The sequence below is a fragment of the Neolamprologus brichardi genome, chromosome 18 (genome assembly GCF_056152115.1).
Source record: "Neolamprologus brichardi isolate AB-2024 chromosome 18, ASM5615211v1, whole genome shotgun sequence".
Lineage (NCBI taxonomy): Eukaryota > Metazoa > Chordata > Actinopteri > Cichliformes > Cichlidae > Neolamprologus > Neolamprologus brichardi.
In genome coordinates, this window is record NC_142121.1 from 12,899,017 (window position 1) to 12,917,225 (window position 18,209).

At 39.5% G+C, this 18,209-nt stretch overlaps 2 protein-coding genes and 3 non-coding genes across 5 annotated transcripts; all 5 read left to right on the forward strand.

Annotated features, from left to right (window-relative positions):
- Positions 1–191: 191 nt before the first annotated feature.
- hectd3 (HECT domain containing 3) lies at positions 192–8,307 on the forward strand. Its single transcript, XM_087832063.1, has 20 exons — positions 192–288; positions 653–1,098; positions 2,204–2,457; positions 2,555–2,690; positions 3,334–3,455; positions 3,840–3,953; positions 4,077–4,159; positions 4,274–4,439; positions 4,620–4,701; positions 4,985–5,167; positions 5,249–5,301; positions 5,398–5,566; positions 5,646–5,759; positions 5,934–6,023; positions 6,305–6,511; positions 6,619–6,748; positions 7,227–7,301; positions 7,676–7,757; positions 7,853–7,924; positions 8,087–8,307. The coding sequence occupies exons 2-20, from the start codon at positions 748–750 to the stop codon at positions 8,169–8,171; spliced, it is 2,568 nt and encodes an 855-aa protein (XP_087688189.1). The 5' UTR covers positions 192–288; positions 653–747; the 3' UTR covers positions 8,172–8,307.
- A 2,820-nt stretch (positions 8,308–11,127) lies between these two features.
- rps8a (ribosomal protein S8a) lies at positions 11,128–14,617 on the forward strand. Its single transcript, XM_006792334.3, has 6 exons — positions 11,128–11,185; positions 12,644–12,750; positions 13,006–13,105; positions 13,313–13,488; positions 13,932–14,061; positions 14,458–14,617. The coding sequence occupies exons 1-6, from the start codon at positions 11,182–11,184 to the stop codon at positions 14,565–14,567; spliced, it is 627 nt and encodes a 208-aa protein (XP_006792397.1). The 5' UTR covers positions 11,128–11,181; the 3' UTR covers positions 14,568–14,617.
- On the forward strand, positions 12,802–12,910 carry LOC118454283 (small nucleolar RNA SNORD46). Its single transcript, XR_004843681.1, has one exon. It is a non-coding gene; the product is annotated as a small nucleolar RNA SNORD46 (small nucleolar RNA).
- On the forward strand, positions 13,146–13,215 carry LOC118454281 (small nucleolar RNA SNORD38). The gene has a single exon (XR_004843679.1). It is a non-coding gene; the product is annotated as a small nucleolar RNA SNORD38 (small nucleolar RNA).
- LOC118454282 (small nucleolar RNA SNORD38) lies at positions 13,757–13,824 on the forward strand. Its single transcript, XR_004843680.1, has one exon. It is a non-coding gene; the product is annotated as a small nucleolar RNA SNORD38 (small nucleolar RNA).
- Positions 14,618–18,209: the final 3,592 nt, after the last annotated feature.

The window sequence follows — 18,209 nt, forward strand, 5'->3', positions numbered from 1 at the left end:
AAAACTCATTCATGCAGATTTATTTTTAATTTCTTTTTTTTAAAAAAAAAACAAAACTTGTGTTGGAAGGTTGGATAAACAGTCAGGGTTCGAAAAATTTGAACTTTCTGGCAATTATTTTCGGAGTTCCGCCTTCAAAGGTTAACAAAATTAAATACTCGACTGAAGAGCTTTTATTTTGTAAAGGAAACAGCGACGGAATGCCGGAAGGATCAGAAGAGTCTTTGCTCTTCCGTGTTGTCAGAAAACCATAGAATCTGTAACAGGGTGCGGGACACTTGTCAGCAGGTACGTTGGTATCTACTGTTTTTAAGAATTGACCACACTTTTTACTCCGTGAAATGTTCATGTCCCGTGAAGGTTTGTTAAATATGAGCCTAGCTGGCCGCCAGGGTTGTTGATGACAGCTGCGGTGAGCGATGGACTCGTTTACTGAACACCCTGGTAGCATGCTAATGTTAGCGCTCTCACTTTTACCTAATGGGAGGAGGTGATATTTGTGTCAGGGAACTTTGCCTGCTGATTAGCGAATTCCTAGCATTTCAAACAGTGTTCAGATTTTATTATGAGAGCTAGGAGCCAGTTTAATTAATCGATATTTCAAACGAAGCCAAAGTTTCTAAAGAAAGTTGGGTTTTGTTTGGTTTGACAGGAGCATCCCTGCGCAGCCACGCAGGAAAACAAAAGCGGTGTAATGTCAGCCGATGAGCTCCTGCTACTGCTGAGCTACTGACTGCCACCTTCACGATGGGCGACAACCCTCACCTGCTGCTCGGCAGGATCCGCTTCCTGAACAGGTGCATCGAAACTTTCAGGAGGAGCGAACCTGTGCTCGAGTGTCTGTGTTATGTCCCCAAAGAAGTGTGCTACAAAATCTGCAAGGATTCATCTTCCAGCTCATCCGCTTCCTCCTCCGGTGCCTCTGCGGGAGGCTCCACCGTGGGAAAAACCATAGTCTCTGTCTTCGAAAGCCCCCATCAGACTGCCCACAGTAAGAAAGCATGCAAGTACAACATTGAACCAAAGAAAGGGACATGCATCCGGACAACAGGGGAGGAGTACTGTAATAGCCAGGGCCTTTGGGTCAAAATGAATAAGGTAAGACGCTGTTACTTCCCCTTGGATGTAGTGACATCAGGAAAAGTCTTTGTGCTGCCTGTAACACCAATAATCCTTTGTTTACATACACTTTACATACTGTTACAGTGGTGGATGCTCACATTAAATAATGAGGTCCAATAATCCAGTGAGCCTAAAAGCACTCGGAGAGTTTCAGACAGTGGATGAACTGAGTGGCTTTGCTAAGGCTCAGTATAACATAGAAATTATTTTGAACTCACAGCTCTAAAAGGGTCAAAGAATAAAAGTATTGAGCTGCAAAGTAACACATTAGGTACATAGTAGTGAAATTTGACCCTCTTTACAAATGGAACTCACATTAAATGATTCCAGTTCTTATATCAAATGTTTTTTTCTGAGTGAAAGGCAAGACTGAAGATTTCAGTTTGTGATATCGTATTAGGATCTTCTCATGTTTGCAGTGATTTTCATCCAAAGATATGCATTAGGTTTAACTGATAATCCCATAAAAACAGGTGATCTTGTCACTATCAATAAGAGCTCTGTAAAATGATGAATCATGAAAAATACTTGAGCAACTGAGTTAGATTTTATTACAGCAAAAAGAGATTAATCTTGATTATAATTATTGCAGTGTATATTGCACAATTATGGTGCACATGTCTATTGTGGTTAAAGTTAGAAATAATGGGTTTTGTTACATACAAATAATTCATGTAAGCCAAATACAGGAATTATATTCCTGTGTTTGGCATCAAATAAAACTATTTCAGACAGTTTTTCAGATCTTGGCTCTGTATGAGGTCATAGAGAGCTGATATCCCTAATGTCATCTCAGACATGCAGCTTCTCATACCTGCTGTTTAAACCCTCTGGTTGCAAAAGGGCAAGCCATTCAGGAAAACAGTTGGCTTAAAGGTAACAAGGGTGGAGTGAAATATGGATTTTTCAGAAAGTGGATAAACTTCGTATACAAGATAAATAAGAATTTTTTATGAGCTGTGACACAAAATGTAAAATATGGAACTCGAAAAAGGTATTATAGGTTGATTCGTGTGTTCTCAATTATTGTAAATTTGGTAAGAAAGCAAATGTTGACCAGTTGATCCGTGGCTGTCCCCAGGAGCAGCTGGAGGAGCACCGTCCGGGCCAAGATTTGGAAGAAGGCTGGATCCTCGTGTGTAAACACACCGAGGGAGGCGACAGGCTGGTACCCGTGGAGTCACCAGAGACTGTCACTAGGCAGCAACAGCTCTTTGGCTACGACCACAAGCCCTGCAACAGATGGGAACAAGTGGTGGATGTGGAGAATGCACTTTACATTGGCGAGAAACCCAAAATCGCAGAGTGTGATGAGGCTGCCATCCAGAAGCTGAGGTGAGTCCGTTTGTGCAAAGTTAAAATGGAAAGTTGAGTTTTCTGGTGCAGCAGATTTTAAAATGAATGCAATTAATGCTCAGTTGAACTGTTTCAGGTACGTTCCTCCTACTTGGACATATGAATGTGATGAGGACCTCGTGCATTACTTCTACGATCACATAGGAAAAGAGGACGAGAACTTGGGGAGTGTGAAGCAGTGTGTGACCAGCATCGATGTGTCTTCATGCTCGGTGAGCAAAATTAAGCCCTTGTCACAAATGAAACTCGCATCGACTGACTTTAAATCTCATTTCAAACAGTGTAAAGTATAAAAAAAGAAAATGAGGATTGTAGTTTGTGATGTCATGTTAAGGTAAATAGAATACTAGTAACTAGTCCGTAAAGATGTGACAGAATTGCTAGTTACGTTTATTAGCCCAATTGAATTAAATGGTTTATGTCTGTCATGCTAGGTTTATACTGTCTGATATCAGCTTTTGTTTGGCTAAATTAAACAATTTATTGACATCTGATTAGTTTGCATCTTGACAAATTGATATGCGCCAATGTATACAGCAATTAATGAGCAATTAATCTTCCCAAGGGGCTAAATGAAAGGGGCTTTTTAATGTTGGCAAAACATGGATTGGCGTTCTCGGTGGAGTTACATTGGACCTCTTTCCTGATGACATCAAAAATGCAGTGAAAGGAAACTAGATTGATCTGAGAAGTTTTTATGACTTTAATTTGACCCAGTGACCATCATGATAGACAGTCTAGTATAACATGTATGTAATTATTTGTGGGTATGACAAATACGTATGTATTTATGAATTTAAAATGGGTTTGTTTATGAATTCAGTCCATTCATCAAACCTTGATATTTGCTTACAGGAAGATCCCAGCGGGGGGGCGAGCTGCCTGACAGATGGCGATGTTGAAACTTACTGGGAGAGCGACGGCATGCAGGGCCAACACTGGATCCGCCTGCATATGAAGAAAGGCACTGTGGTCAAGTAAGGAAACACAAAAATTGAGTAATAGTAAAGAATAGTAAAAATAAAGTCAAAGGCTTGGACAGTGCAGTGACTATGACAACAAGATCATTAAGATAAACTGTAATGCATTTTTTTGTCTTGTAAATGGTGTGATGTATTTATTAATATTAGTGTATATATAATGGTATGAATATAATGTTTTGGGTTCTAAAGTAAGAAGTTTGACAACAACTGGTCTGGGTATTTTACCCAAATTTTGCACTATCGCTATGATGGTATAATTATCACGTAAAGTTGCTATATTAGACATTTAAAATGTGAAGCACTTAATTTCTGTTTTTGTTTCACTGATAAGCTGCTGAAGTCTCAATATTTTATTTAATGTCCTGTTTTGTTTACTAGTAAGCTGATACTGACTGTGGACTCAACGGATGATAACTACATGCCCAAAAGAGTCACAGTGTTTGGAGGAGAAGGAGACAACCTAAAGAAGCTAAGTGACGTCACCATAGATGAGTAAGTTTTGTCAAACGAGATTATTGCTACAGTTTGCAATTTTTTAAAAAAAGTAAAAAAATGAATGCATACTGATTACAGTTTATACTGTACATTTATGTACTTTTACTTTTATGTTTCTAGCAATCTGATAGGAGAAGTGTGTGTGCTTGAGGATATGACTTCCCATTTACCAGTTATTGAAATTCGGATCGAGGAATGTAGAGGTCAGAATTTTTATGTTTTTGTGTCAAACTAGCTTTTTTCTGTTTGAATGCTTTTGCAGGAGCTTTTGCACTGAACATAAAGCAACGCTTTTTTCCTCATTTTGGCTTTTACAGAGGATGGGATAGATGTGCGGATCCGAGGCTTGAAGATCAAGTCGTCCTGTGAGAGGGATCTGGGTCTGAACGCTGATGTTTTCCAGTCCTCTAACCTCGTCCGCTACCCACGTCTGCAGGGCACCCCACCAGATATCCTGTACCGCAGAGCGTTAGTTATCCAGAGGTAGGTCAGCGAACATTGTGCCCCATGTACTTTTTACAGAACTAAATATTTGTCTTCAGGCTTGGAAAAAATATTCTTCTTCAACTTCTCAGGTCTTTACCCTCAAGATAAAGTGTTCTGATTGTCCATGTTATCTGTAAACAGAACGTGTTTCCAGTTTGTATCTCTTTCTGTCTCCAGGTTTATCAATCTTTTGGACAGCGCGCTCCCGCACCTAGTGCCAGCCTGGGATTACAGCCTGGGTACCTTCAACCAGATCAAAGTGAGTCGTCCTAAAGCTTTTAACATGTAATTTATGTTCTGTGCACAACAGAAAGCATTAACTAGGGCTTGTCTTTGTGCTTGACTACAATGCCTTTTTTGATTTTGGATTCCAGTGTTCACAAAAACAAGTTCATGATACATTCCCAAATACCCTGTTTATTTTTTATGAGCAGCCACTAATATATTAAAGAGATTAATACAAGCTTTCATGATTAAGTGTCACCTTGTATGTTTGTTTTTTGTGTGTTTCTTTATAACACGTGTCTTTTGTTGCCCTTTAGAGCATAAAGCAGTTCTTGCTGCTGTCCAAGCGCCGCTCAGCCCTCATCACTCAGTGCCTGAAAGACTCGGAGACCAGTAAGCCAAACTTCATGCCTCGACTCTACATTAACCGACGTCTGGCCATGGAGCACAGGGACAACTCATCTCTGGACCCAACCTGCAAGAACGCCGTCTTCAACCAGGTAGGGACCGGAAGGAAGCCTAAAATTCAATGTGTAGAGAAGATGTGCAATAATTCAGATGCTTTATTTTTCCTCTTGCAGGTGTATGAGGGTCTCAAGCCGTCAGACAAGTTTGAGAAAACTTTAGATTACAGGTGTGCATTTTATCAGCCTCTTGTGTCCAATATTTATGACTTTTATAACTCGAGGATTAAAATCTGAATCTCCAGTGTGCCTTTTTGATCCTTCAGGTGGCCCGCTCGTTATGACCAGTGGTGGGAATGCAAGTTCATTGCAGAGGGAATTATCGACCAAGGAGGTGGATTTCGAGACAGCCTCGCAGACATGTCGGAGGAGCTTTGCCCCAGCTCGTCCGAGTGTCCCATGCCCCTCCCGTTCTTCACCCGGACATCCAACCAGGTAGTCACTATCCCATAACCGCCTATCATCAGAATGGATATCACTGTTGTTCTAAAAGTGCCTTTTGCTCATCTGTCAGGGCGACTTTGAGGCTAGAGATTATTACGTTCCCACCCCTTCCTGTAAAGAGTTCCACAAATACGAGTGGATCGGTCAGCTGATGGGTGCTGCTCTCAGAGGGAAAGATTTCTTGGTGAGTCTTTTGTTGGTTGTTTGCAATTTTAGAATAGTGTAAGAGTATTTATTGGGTTTTAACAAAAATGTAATGGTTTTATTAAATTATTGTAACATAGATAATTACCATTGTAAATATTTATTAGTTGTAGATATTTGACTTTTCAGACTTGCTGTGTGTTCACTCCTGCAGGTTTTGGCTCTTCCGGGGCTTGTGTGGAAACAGCTGATTGGGGAAGCTGTCAGCTGGAGTAAAGACTTTGCTGCAGTAGACTCTGTACTGGTGAGGATATTCAGATCATTACATTTACATGGTAGTGTCATTTAAATGTCAAAGCTTGAAGAAGAGAAGTCTCTGCACACTGTGTTTCATAAAAGTACAAGAATTTATTGTCACTATTTTATAATAATTATTAATTTGCTCCTACAGTTTGTTGATCGATTACATTTATTACATGTAGCGTTTTGTTTTTTGTTTTTTTTGCATTAAAATTTAAATCTAGAAGGAATTAACAGATTGGATGGGTTGTTTTCCTGGTTGCCTCACTGTGAACATGTGTTCAGGTAAACCTTCTGGAGGCCATGGAGAACATGGACCAGGAGACATTTGAGTTCCGATTTGGGGAGGAGCTGGTCTACACCACTCTGCGGACGGATGGCTCAATGGTGGAACTGATCCCCGGTGGCAGTAATGTGTCAGTTCGTTATGAGGACCGCAGTGAGTTTATCCGCCTGGTGCAGAAAGCTCGGATGGAGGAGAGCAAACAGCAGGTGGGCTTCACATATATTGGAATTACCCATATTTCTTTTACTCTTTAAGTCTACTCTTTGTAAAATACTCCAGTGATGTTTTAGTGGTTTATACACGTGTGTTACAGATTGCTGCCATACAGACGGGACTGCTGAAGGTGGTTCCTCAGGCAGTGCTGGACCTGCTCACCTGGCAGGAAGTGGAAAAGAAAATATGTGGAGACCCAGAGATCACTGTGGAAGCTCTAAAGCGACTCAGTGAGTGTCCGGCCTGGATTTGAACTGACTTTGACAATAAGCAGACATTTTTCTCTCGTAATTAAGGAAGTGAAATGGGACCATTTGCAAGTAATTTATCCAAGACACAACTGGAAGTGGATACATTCAAATAAAATTCTAGCTTAGTTTAAACTAAATCTAATTTTAGCAGTAGTATCTGTTATGTTTTCAAATGAATTGTATTTCATTTTCAGTACACCCGTGTATGCATGTGGTACCTTTTTTCACAAGTGGACTTGGCGTAGCTTTAAAAATACAAAAGAGGTTGACCTCTTGTGGGACTTTTCCCATCTTCGTTTTATCCACGTTCCTTTCAAATCCTCGACCACAAATGAGGTCTGAGATGTTGTTTCTGTTAAGGTACAAGTTAAGGTGAAGTAATAAGATGCAAGTTGTATTAAGTCACAAAATGCTGCAAGCAACCAAAACCATTGTAATCTTTTGTTCTCCCCACCAGCACGTTATGAGGACCTGGAACAAAGTGATGTTAGAGTGCAGTACTTATGGGAGGCGCTGACAAACTTCACCAATGGTGAGTTCACTGTTTATTTCCCCCCATTTTAAAAAGTAGTAAATGGCTCTCACAACATAAACTCTGCACCAATGGCCACATATAAAAGACAGATAAAGCTTTTGGATCCGAAAAATGAAGCCAATGGAGAAATCCCTTAAATTGCTATTTTTTGTAATGACCAGCAGAGGGCAGAACCTCTGGTGTTAAGAAGAAGACGGGTTGTATAAGATTGAAAAATAAACCTTATCGTGCTTCGTCCATGAGCTCGGTTCATTCTTTCATGGTGAATTTATGGTCTAGGTTTATATAAAGATGCCATACTGTATTTGTGTCTGCATTATTCAAGTGCAGATTTTGACCCAGTGACTGATATTCTTGATTTCTGTCTTCAGAGGATCGCAGCAGGTTTCTGAGGTTTGTAACCGGTCGAAGTCGTCTTCCTGCACCTATCTATGTCTTTCCTGACAAACAAGGGTGAGTTCAAGTGTATATAGTTATTATTATTTGACTACAATTTGATTTAGATTTGATTGTAATTTGTTTTTTGTTGGGTTTTTTTTTTTATTCAGCTCTGAAACGACTGATGCACTTCCACAGTCCTCCACATGTTCTAGTACCCTTTATCTACCCAACTATCCGAGGTATAACAACCCCATGTGCTTTATGTGCACTGTTATTAATGATGCATTGATGATTTAACAGAAGTTAAATCTCTTAAAGATTATTAAGCAGTTTTTGAAGTTGACAGCACTGTTATATTATTGTCTTGTATCATTTCCTCTATTCCTTGTTTTGTCCTGCAGTGCGAAAGTTTGTGAGGAGAAGCTGCGCTATGCCGCGTACAACTGTGTGGCCATTGATACCGACATGAGTCCCTGGGAAGAGTGATCTCTCTACTGTTTCACTGACCGCTGCACACGCTACAACTCAGTCGAATCAAGATATCTTGCCAACTTTTCACCATACCCTCACAACTGCCAAATAACCAATAGCTGTATATAATAAATAACTATATGGAAACATGGACGTGACTCAGGATGGTTTTTATTAACTTTTTATGTGTTCAACTCAGTAAAAGATCAAATTTTCTTCAAGACTCATTTAACCCAGACAAAACAGGAAGAAGTTATCATGACATGTCATGTTTAAATGTTGCTGGTAATAAAAATGAGTAAACATAGTGTTTCTAAACCCAAACTGTTAAAAATGATCAAACAGATGAAGTCATCTGTATAACACACGGTCCATTTAATTACTGTTAATAAAATTTTACATCAGATTTACGCATTATATATATTTACTCATTCTCAATCTTTATTTTATTGTATTTGTATCTGAAAACAACCTATTTAAAGTACCTGTGTTACATGTTCTTTAACATTATGTCTATTCTTTTATTATACATTTTGAAATGACATCTGTTTTCACTGCTAACTCTAAAAATTGTAAAACAAAATAGAAGTTGTTGCGGGGTGTGGTTTGTGACTCAGCCACTGAGGAGGGAGAGGGCAGTGCCGGGGAAGGATGGTCAACAGCAGGTAGCCATCGTTTAATCGTGGCTCCTCTATTTAAGCAGCGTGACAGGACTCAGGGAGGAGAGTTGGAGTACAAAGGCACAAACAACAACATGGTGATATACAGTGAGAAGCAGACAAAGGCACGCTGAAAGATACGTGCATGCAAATACATAAACAGAAAATTTGCACCATTCCCTGCAGTCATCAGGTCCTTTTGCCACAGCAGTAATTAAATACATGTCATTATCCACTCACCAGCCACTTCATATGGCAGTAATGGCCCAGTCTGTAAAAGATCTTGAGCCCAGAGGTCTTTTCAACCTTTCTCTGTTCAACAAATATAGGTGATTATATGATGTGGTGTGATATGGATGTCCCTTACTTATATTTGATGTGTGGTTGTGTTCCTACACCACTTTCTTGTTGTTAGTGTCTTTAATGTCTGCAATGGTAACAACTCTATTATTGTGGTTATATTTGTCTGACAGTTGCTACAAGGCACAGATGGAATTTATAAAAGGACAAGTAAATAAAAATAATACTTTGTTTGGACCTGCCATCCCTTTGGCAAGGTCTGTTAAAAAACTCAACCGTCACTCTCAGATAAGATCAAATTGGTTAGGATGTTCAGGAACAGCGAAATCCTTTAGCCTAACATGAGCTGGAGACTGCAGGAACAGTGAAGGGAGTTTTATATCACCATGGACTGAGAGGTTGCTGACCAAGAAAGACCGCCTTGCTTCAAAGTTGATACCTTCAAGTGTGACTGAAATTTGCCACTGCCCAGATGGACAAGCTAAATACAAAAGTTTTATAGTCAGACAAGACCAACTGAGTTATTTGGCTGCAGTGACAAGAGGTTTGTTTGGAGGAGTAAAGATGACCTAAAAACATTATACCAGATGGTGGCAGCATCATGCTCTGGGGCTGTTTTGCTGCCAGTGGAACTGGTATATTCCACAAAGTGGATAGAATAATGAGGAGGGAGTACCTTCAAATTCTTATACTTTACTTTGGATCAACAACTAAACTTGAAGGCAGTTGGGTGTTTCAAGAGGACAATGAGCCCAAACACCCTTTCAGAACTGGTTTTGAAATGGATGAAGCAGGCTAACATAATGCGTGTGGACTGGCGCTTCCGAAGCCTCAGCCTTAACCTTATTAAAAATGTGTGGATTGTGCTTAAAAGCTGGGTCCATGCCAGGGAAATCAGTTTAAATAAATTCTACCAATTCTGCCAAGAAGAGTGGCCAAATATCCTGCCAGAATTAAGGCAGAATCACAAGTATGTGGTATCTTGCTAAAGCAGATTTTAGCCAAATATATGAGGAGGTGCATGTATATTTTGGACCCTGTGTGGATTAGAGGAAAAGAAAGTTCAAATTTGTACATCCAATTCTTGTTACGAAAAATGTATGTTGCATAAGCAAATAAATCATGAAAATCCCAGAATTACCATGACATTTGTGCCCATGACGAGTGTGTAAATTTCAGACCACAACTGGAAAAAATGTGACTTAACTAGCATTAATAATAACTTGCAGCTTATCAGTTTCTTAGTCTATGCTACAGACCAAGTCTATGACCAAGAGATAAACTATATGTTCTAATCATTTTAGATAATGAATTTCTGATTTTCAGGATTTATAAGCCACAGTCATCTAAAATAAAACAAAAAAGGCTTGAGATGTGTGATCATGGGATATAAAAAAGTTCACATTTTTGAATAAAATTATGAAAAAATAAACTTTTTCAGAATATTTCCGATTTTGAGATGCACCTGTATGTGATACCTTGGGTGATATCTGGAAAAAATGATAACAGCAAGAGTGAAAGGGAAGGTTTACAAGATGATAGTAGGGCCTGCTATGGTGTATGATTTGAAGATGGTGGCACTGCAGGAAGACAGGAGGTTGAAGAACTGGAGATGCTCAGACCTTAATTGAGAGTGACCAGAATAGGCAAGATTATAATTTGGAGGCAAAGTTAGAGTTTCAAGGCTGCCATGGTTTAGACATGTGCAGAGGAGGGAATTGGATATACTGGACAGAGGAAGACCTTAGAGGAGAAGAAGAGCATGCAGAAAGCTGGTGTGACTGAAGAGGATGCAAGGGATGGAGTGAGATGGAGGCAGATGATCTGCTGTGGCCACCCATAAAGGAAACAGCCTGATGAAGAAGAAGAAAATGAAGACCTTAGAGAATATGAAAGCAATTTTGTACTTTCTGTAATGTTGTTCTGTCTCTGGTAGTGATATCTCGAAACTTTTCTGAGACGATGAAGGAAATCTCGTTCGCCGAAGAGTTAGTTCCCGCGAGATCTAGGGTGTTCAAACGTTCCCATGAGCCCTTGCGGTTCCTCTTTCTAGCCGGCGCCTGAGAATGGGTACGTGTTTTCATGCTCGCGCCGGAGACCGAATCCTTACCCATCAGATGTTTTAACGAAGGAATATTCCAGTAATGGTTTGCTATAGCGATAAATGTTGTCATCTAAATAGAAATAGCTTACTCTTTGCTGTCTATAGTATGTTGAATTTGTTTTAAAGAAATATTTTCTAGTGGCTATCTGAAGCGAGTATCCAAGATGGCTGCTCTCAATGGCTATGTAGTTAGCTGCTGAGGCTGAAGCGTCCCCAAAGACTTCTCTTGTGGCTGGTTTGGGATGTTTTATTGTGAAGCAGCTGTGTTTTCGCGTTAATTTGGCTTTATACGAGAAGTGTTGGACATCTTGTGCTCGCAAATTCAACTGTTTAGGCTGGTCGAAGTTAGCTTAGTTAGCATGCCTATCGTGATCTTGTCACGCTGCTTGGCTGAGACGCTTAACGTAATAATGTAACTGCTTATGCTTTTTTAGAAACGTGTTTTGTGTGGTTATTGTTGTCGAGCTTAATTCAGCTTTATTTTGTCCTATTTAGAGGCATCTTATTTTGAAAGCTATGTCGCAGGTAGACCCGGCCTGTCTCGTGTCTCCGTTCCTGCATGCTCTATGATGCATTCATGTCCTCCAGTGGGACACCTTGGGCTTCACCTAAGGTGTTCCTTGTTGTGCTTTGGAAGATGGACTGAATTATCTGGTCCACATTCAAACCATACCATGGAGTAGTGGAGCAGCAGCCACTTTGAGAATAAAGACTAATGCTCATTGAGTGGGACAGTTAGCAGGCCTGCATGCAGGGTGGAACACAGGAGATGTCACTAGCCACATGTTTTGGTGGCTTTAGGTCCACGTTGGTGATGTAGGGCCCTTGGATTACTACGGAAAACCTAAACGAATATATATAATAGTTGTGGAAATATGTTTCTGTCCTGACTTTAGGAATACTATGATAGCACAGGCTAGGGTGTATTTGTAGCCTAGAACACTGAGATTTTAAGGTACCAATGTGATGTAGTGGGTCTGTAAGAGCTTCTGAATATGTGTATGCATGTATCTGAGTATTGCATGTAACCAAACTGGTGTTGGTTACTTTGTCAAGATGCTGTTAGCTGTGTTATTATTGGCAAGTCCTGAAATACTGCTGCGTGGTTTTGAGTCTGGAAGTTGGCTCATCTCAGTTTTTTGTTTACTGTTAAAATCGTTTAAATCTGGGTTAATATGCAACATGAGTTGGCTTTGTTGATATTTAACTTTTTGCAAAAGCAACTACATCTAGCCATTTAAAAGAACCATTTGATTGCTTGAGCGACATGATGAAAACTCTTTTATGCGGAATCCAAATCAAATTGCGGACAACCCTTACCTTGGAGAACTGATTGCTCAAGCACAAAAAAATAATCTTCTTGCTAGCATCTTGTTGGTGACCCAGTAAACTGACTCCTAGTTTTCCGTATTTTACTTTTGCAGGTATCTCAAGGGACAACTGGCATAAACGCCGCAAGACCGGCGGTAAACGCAAACCCTACCACAAGAAGAGGAAGTATGAGCTCGGGCGACCTGCTGCAAACACAAAGGTGACTTTTTTGGGGGGGCACCTCTTACCTGATTAGACTGAATAATTTGTTAGCGTGGGTGATGAAAACTTGACCTTAGGTAGGTCTTTTTTTGAGCTGTTTTGGTTCAAAGCTTTGGGCTTACCAATGTTAGGACTTGTCATAGTTACACTGACACGCTTCAAAGCATATGCATGCTGCTGCTCAGGAAAGGAGGTTTCACACAAATCCTTTTATAAACTATAATACAATGTGTTCTTGTTGTTTTTTTTAAAGATTGGAGCTCGCCGCATCCACACGGTGAGGGTCCGTGGTGGGAACAAGAAGTACCGAGCTCTGAGGTTGGACAATGGAAACTTCTCATGGGGCTCTGAGTGTAAGTTTCTCCTGGAATACCTTTTGATATTCCACACACCTTTCCATGATGATAACTTTGTCCAGTTCTGCTACTGAATGCAAGTGGTGACAGCAAAGACACCTGAGAAAGACCCCTTCTCTCTATTCATAGTTAACTGATTTATGAAACGATGTAGTCAGATTCAATGGGAAGTTTAATGATCGTGCCTGGGTTTTGTGTATTCAGGCTGCACACGGAAGACCAGGATCATTGATGTGGTCTACAATGCCTCCAACAACGAGCTGGTCAGAACCAAGACCCTGGTGAAGAACTGCATCGTCCTTGTTGACAGTCTTCCCTTCAGGCAGTGGTATGAGGCTCACTACGCCACTCCACTGGGACGCAAGAAGGGCGCCAAGCTGGTATGTCATAAGCTCAGTGTTGATGCTTGTAGTTAAAGCACGTTATAACTAGGTTTCGCATTCTCTTGTGTTACTGTGAACGCTTTTTAAATGCTAATGGAGGCACATCGCTTTCATATGCAGCAGCTTTGTCATACCAAAGACTCTTTAAGTTTGTTTTAAACACTTTTCGTCTCCCTTCAGTGGAAGACGTCTTTATTTGTCCATAAACAACCAAAGTAAAAGCCTTTTATCTTTATTAACAAAGATAACAGATTCAATATGTGTCTTTCCATGACGATAACTTGTCCAGTTCTGCTACTGAATGGAAGTGGTGACAATAAAGACTCTGAGAAAGACCTGTCAACTGAAGTTGCTCATTAAAAGAACATTCAAAGCATGTGGTTTTTGTGCAGTAATTTTTTGCAACATCTAAAGAGCTTTGCTTTCCCATCCTGATGCAGAGCCCTGAGGAGGAAGAGATCCTGAACAGGAAGAGGTCAAAGAAGACCCAGAAGAAGTACGATGAGCGCAAGAAGAACGCCAAGATCAGCTCACTCCTGGAAGAGCAGTTCCAGCAGGGAAAACTGCTCGGTAAGTCCAACATTTGTGGCAGAATTATTTTTATTTGGATAAGTGGTGAGTGCTGTTTGAAAGTTTTCATCATTAGAGTATAAAAGTGTAATCATGTGTGGCAGTTTATCTTGTGCATATGTGTTAAACACAAATACCAGGGCAGTGTTATTTAACAAAAAGGTTTTCACTTTCCACAAGAATTATAAATAATTTTGAGCGACTGTTTAAAAATTTGCTAGGAATAAAATATTTGTATTTTTATTGAAAGGTCAAATGACAGGAGAAATGCAAAGACTGAAGTTAACATGCCCTCATTGCCTTAAATATATTTCTGCAACATCAAATCCACACATCTGAAACTTGATGTACTGACCTTGATAACATGACTGACTGCTTCCATCTTCCTTCATGCAGCTTGCATCGCCTCCAGACCCGGCCAGTGCGGCAGAGCAGACGGCTACATCCTGGAGGGCAAGGAGCTGGAGTTCTACCTGAGGAAGATCAAGGCCAAGAAAGGCAAATAGATGTACAGCTGTTTGATACGTCAATAAAATCCAAACGTCCCACAACTGTCCACTGTGTCTGCTCTTTCACTGGATGTGACTGTTATTTGTGCATTCAATCAGAACTGGATTTTCTTTTGCAAGGCTAACTGGGGGTAAACAGATCACACCTTATAATTAGTGACAAATATAAAAAATGTAGATTTCTGACTGCCTTCAGGTCTGCGTGTGTCAAGGAGTGAATTACTGAATTGGAGTATTCAGATCTGAGTAAAAGCAACTATTTAGAATGACATTTCCACACCTATTTTAATGAGGAAAAGCCTCTGCTGCTTAGATGTTGGTGTAAATATAAGACAAATACTTGTTAATGTCTGTTCCTTACATTTAAAAAATAAATAAATAAAAAATCTGCTTGTGTTGGAGTCGAGGTATGACTTTTAACACTTAGCAGTGGATTTGATGCAAATAAGCAGAAAAAATCTTGAGGGTGTTTTATTTCTCCCTGTGGCCTGCAAATATTGGATAACATATTTGAGTGGTAAAATGTTATGAGTGTGTGTATAGAAAATGAGAAAATCAGTTCCTTATAAGAACATAAGGATTGGATTAATTGAAACTCACGTGCTTAATCGTCTAAGTCTTTAAACCAGTGTGATGAAGAGCTATTTTTCATGTGTTTTAGGTCAAAAAGTATTAGCCAAAAGAGAACCTGAGAAAATTCCATTCATTAAGGGTAAAAACACCATCCTAACCTCTGTCTGGACCTTTGTGAAAAAACAATTCCCCTTAAACCTAATGAGTCACGAAACCCTTTGCAGCAAAAACTAATCTGTAATCAAGCATTTGTGGTAACCAGTGTTGGTCAAGTTACTTGAAAAAAAGTAATTACTAATTTCTTCTTGAAAAAAGTAATCCATTACTTAATGATTACTTATCATTAAGTAGTTACTTTTCGAAAACATGATGCAAAACCTGAATACAGAATAAAGCAAAAGAACTTTCAGCCCAATTCAGTTTTTTCTGCATAATCCATCATATAAAATTGAATCAAATGAAAAGCCTCTTTCTAAAAGTTGTTTTATTAGTTTTAATCTTTCAATTTTATGCACATTGCATTAAGCAAAAATTAAGTTATATGCAACTGTCTTTGACTTGAAGAGACTTGTTTAACATTTAACCTCCTAGGACCTGGCGTCCACATATGTGGACATCACATTTTGGGTTATTTAGACCAAAATACTCAATTTTGCTCTACAAGGGCCTGATATACACTTACGAGGACATTATACTGCTACTGTTCTATCAAAATTTTAAACGAATATCCTCATATGTGGCTCTGATTTTTCATAAAAACAAAAATAAGGTAAAAAAAAAAAAAAAAGAAATCTGGTAATTCTTTGTTTTTACATTCATCGGGCCCCAATATGCCCAAATATCAAAGAGAAATTAAAAATGCATGTCGTGGAAGAGTTTGGGTCTTAGGAGGTTAAACCTATTTTCTGTTATCAGGATACAAAGTTAATGTGAGTAAAACACAATTGCTTGAATACAATTAGCGAGTAGCCTGCAAGATTTCATAAAAACTATTGAAAATCCATGGATCAAGCTGACTTTTAAAATTTGGGAAATAGTAATAAAATAGTATAAACTAGAAGAAGATGTAGCAATTCGTAAGTGGTGTGCATACGATACACATTTTGTTCCAAATAAATTGGATGCTAGATTCAAAGATTGGACAAATAAAGGATTAACAGCTTTATGTATGGTAATGGAGAAAGGTAGACTACTTAGTTTTGAAAAGATTAAAGAAAAATATAAAAATATAAAAAGTACCTACAGATGAGGCAAAAAGATCAAATCTAAGGCTGAATTAAGCAAACAGCTGTTAGACTGGGCATACAGCTCAAATAAAGATAGAGGCTTTATCGTTGCCTTGTATAAAGGGTTAATAAACATGAAATCACACTCGACCCTACATATTAAAACATAATGGGAAATGGAGGGAGGAATAGATATTATGAAGGAAGAGTGGAAAACAATAAGGACATACCAATGGAAATGTAGCAGCTCACAGAGCTGGAGGGAATTTGGTTGGAAAAGCCTGATAACATATTTTATTACATCTCACCAAAAATCAAAGTAACCCTCCCATTTGCTGGAAGAATTGTGGAAACACAAATGCAAATCATTATCGTATAATTACTGGGACTGTCATGTTATTAAAACTTATTGGAGGGGAATACGTGTAGCAGTACAAGAGATATTTGGAAGTTATTTGCCTCCAGAAAGGAAAACTTTATTTGTAATATTTGTTTAGTATTTTGTTGGTGGTAGGCAAAAAAGCTCTCACAAAAAAAGACTTTCATGTCAGAGCCCAACAATGAACATGTGGATGGACGCAGTAGCGGTTTTAGATACGGGCGACACGGGCGGTTGCCCGGGGCGGCATCGTGGTGGGGGGCGGCATCACGGACATCGGCAAAAAATAAATAAATTGCTCGTACTCATGCTGCCCCGACATCAGCCAGCGCATACTGGGAATGGCAGAGGCACCGATCGGTTTTCTATCGCCCATTTGCTGGGAGTAAGGGCGCCCTTCGTTTGCGAGGTGCGCCTGCTGCTTGCGGCACAGGGAGGAGAGGGCGGGGCGGCGGGGGATTCTCTGGCTGGTTTGAGCAGCATCTAATAACCAACTCGCAAAATAAAACAAAATAAAAACAAAACAACAAACACGAAAACACCAGACATCACGATACAGACTTATCATTTGAAATTCGAAATTCTATACAAGAAAAGTGAGCGCGAGAGCCCTCGGTGCGCCTGCTCGCTGCTGAAGTCAAAGTAAACTTTATTGTAATCTCCGCTACATACAGTCCAGTATATAGAGAGACGAGACGACGAGGCTCCAGTTACAGCAGTGAAAGTAAACAAACAATAAATATAAGAAGAGTAAGAAAATAAATATACACTTTAGGACTCGGGGTAAAGGGATCAATAACAATTTAAAATTTATAATTTACAGTTTGATGATTTAATGCAGGGGCGATTCTAGGATCAGAGCTTTGGGGGTGCCGAGCACCCAGAGAGCTGCCCATCCAGGCAAGGTAAACTTTTCTCATCACAATGAGACTTCTTCCCCGTCTCTGTCAGTCCCTGCATCCCCAAATGCCTCCAGTTGTCCCGAGTTCTCTCTGACTGCCTCCTTGGTGCATTTAAACCCCTGTTCCTCCCTGTTCTCATCGTCTGTTGTCTTCATCTCCATTATCAGTCATCATAATTTTACCCTCTCTGTGCAAGTCTGCAAATTTCTTTATTAAATCATAAGTTTCTTAAATTCATCAAGTCTCTCTGTGCCTGGGTCCTCGTCACAAAACATGACATCACTGTTTTGTACATTTTAACACAATTTAATCCCACATTTTTGAAAGAATAGCAAAACACTTTTTTGAAAAGTCTGTAACAAAACCATCAAATCTGATCAAGGTTATTAAAATGCTGTCAAAGAAGAATGGATTGGAATAAAAAAAAAAAATACATATCCTAACCTTAATTACTGGGGAAAAATGATGAATGATGCTCATAGTGAGTAAAAAGTAAACTGTGTGCATTTTTTGGACAGAGATTCACTTCTAAAGTGAATGTATCTGTATAATACAATAC

What these genes read in the sequence shown, in the direction of transcription:
- rps8a (XM_006792334.3), top strand. An exon ending in GACCTGCTGCAAACACAAAG is followed by an intron (nt 12,751 to 13,005) that starts GTGACTTTTTTG and finishes TTTTTTTTAAAG; the next exon opens with ATTGGAGCTCGCCGCATCCA. An exon ending in GCAAGAAGGGCGCCAAGCTG is followed by an intron (nt 13,489 to 13,931) that starts GTATGTCATAAG and finishes ATCCTGATGCAG; the next exon opens with AGCCCTGAGGAGGAAGAGAT.
- hectd3 (XM_087832063.1), top strand. Translation starts at nt 748, where the DNA reads ATGGGCGACAACCCTCACCTGCTGCTCGGCAGGATCCGCTTCCTGAAC. An exon ending in GTACCTTCAACCAGATCAAA is followed by an intron (nt 4,702 to 4,984) that starts GTGAGTCGTCCT and finishes GTTGCCCTTTAG; the next exon opens with AGCATAAAGCAGTTCTTGCT. An exon ending in TATCTACCCAACTATCCGAG is followed by an intron (nt 7,925 to 8,086) that starts GTATAACAACCC and finishes TTTGTCCTGCAG; the next exon opens with TGCGAAAGTTTGTGAGGAGA.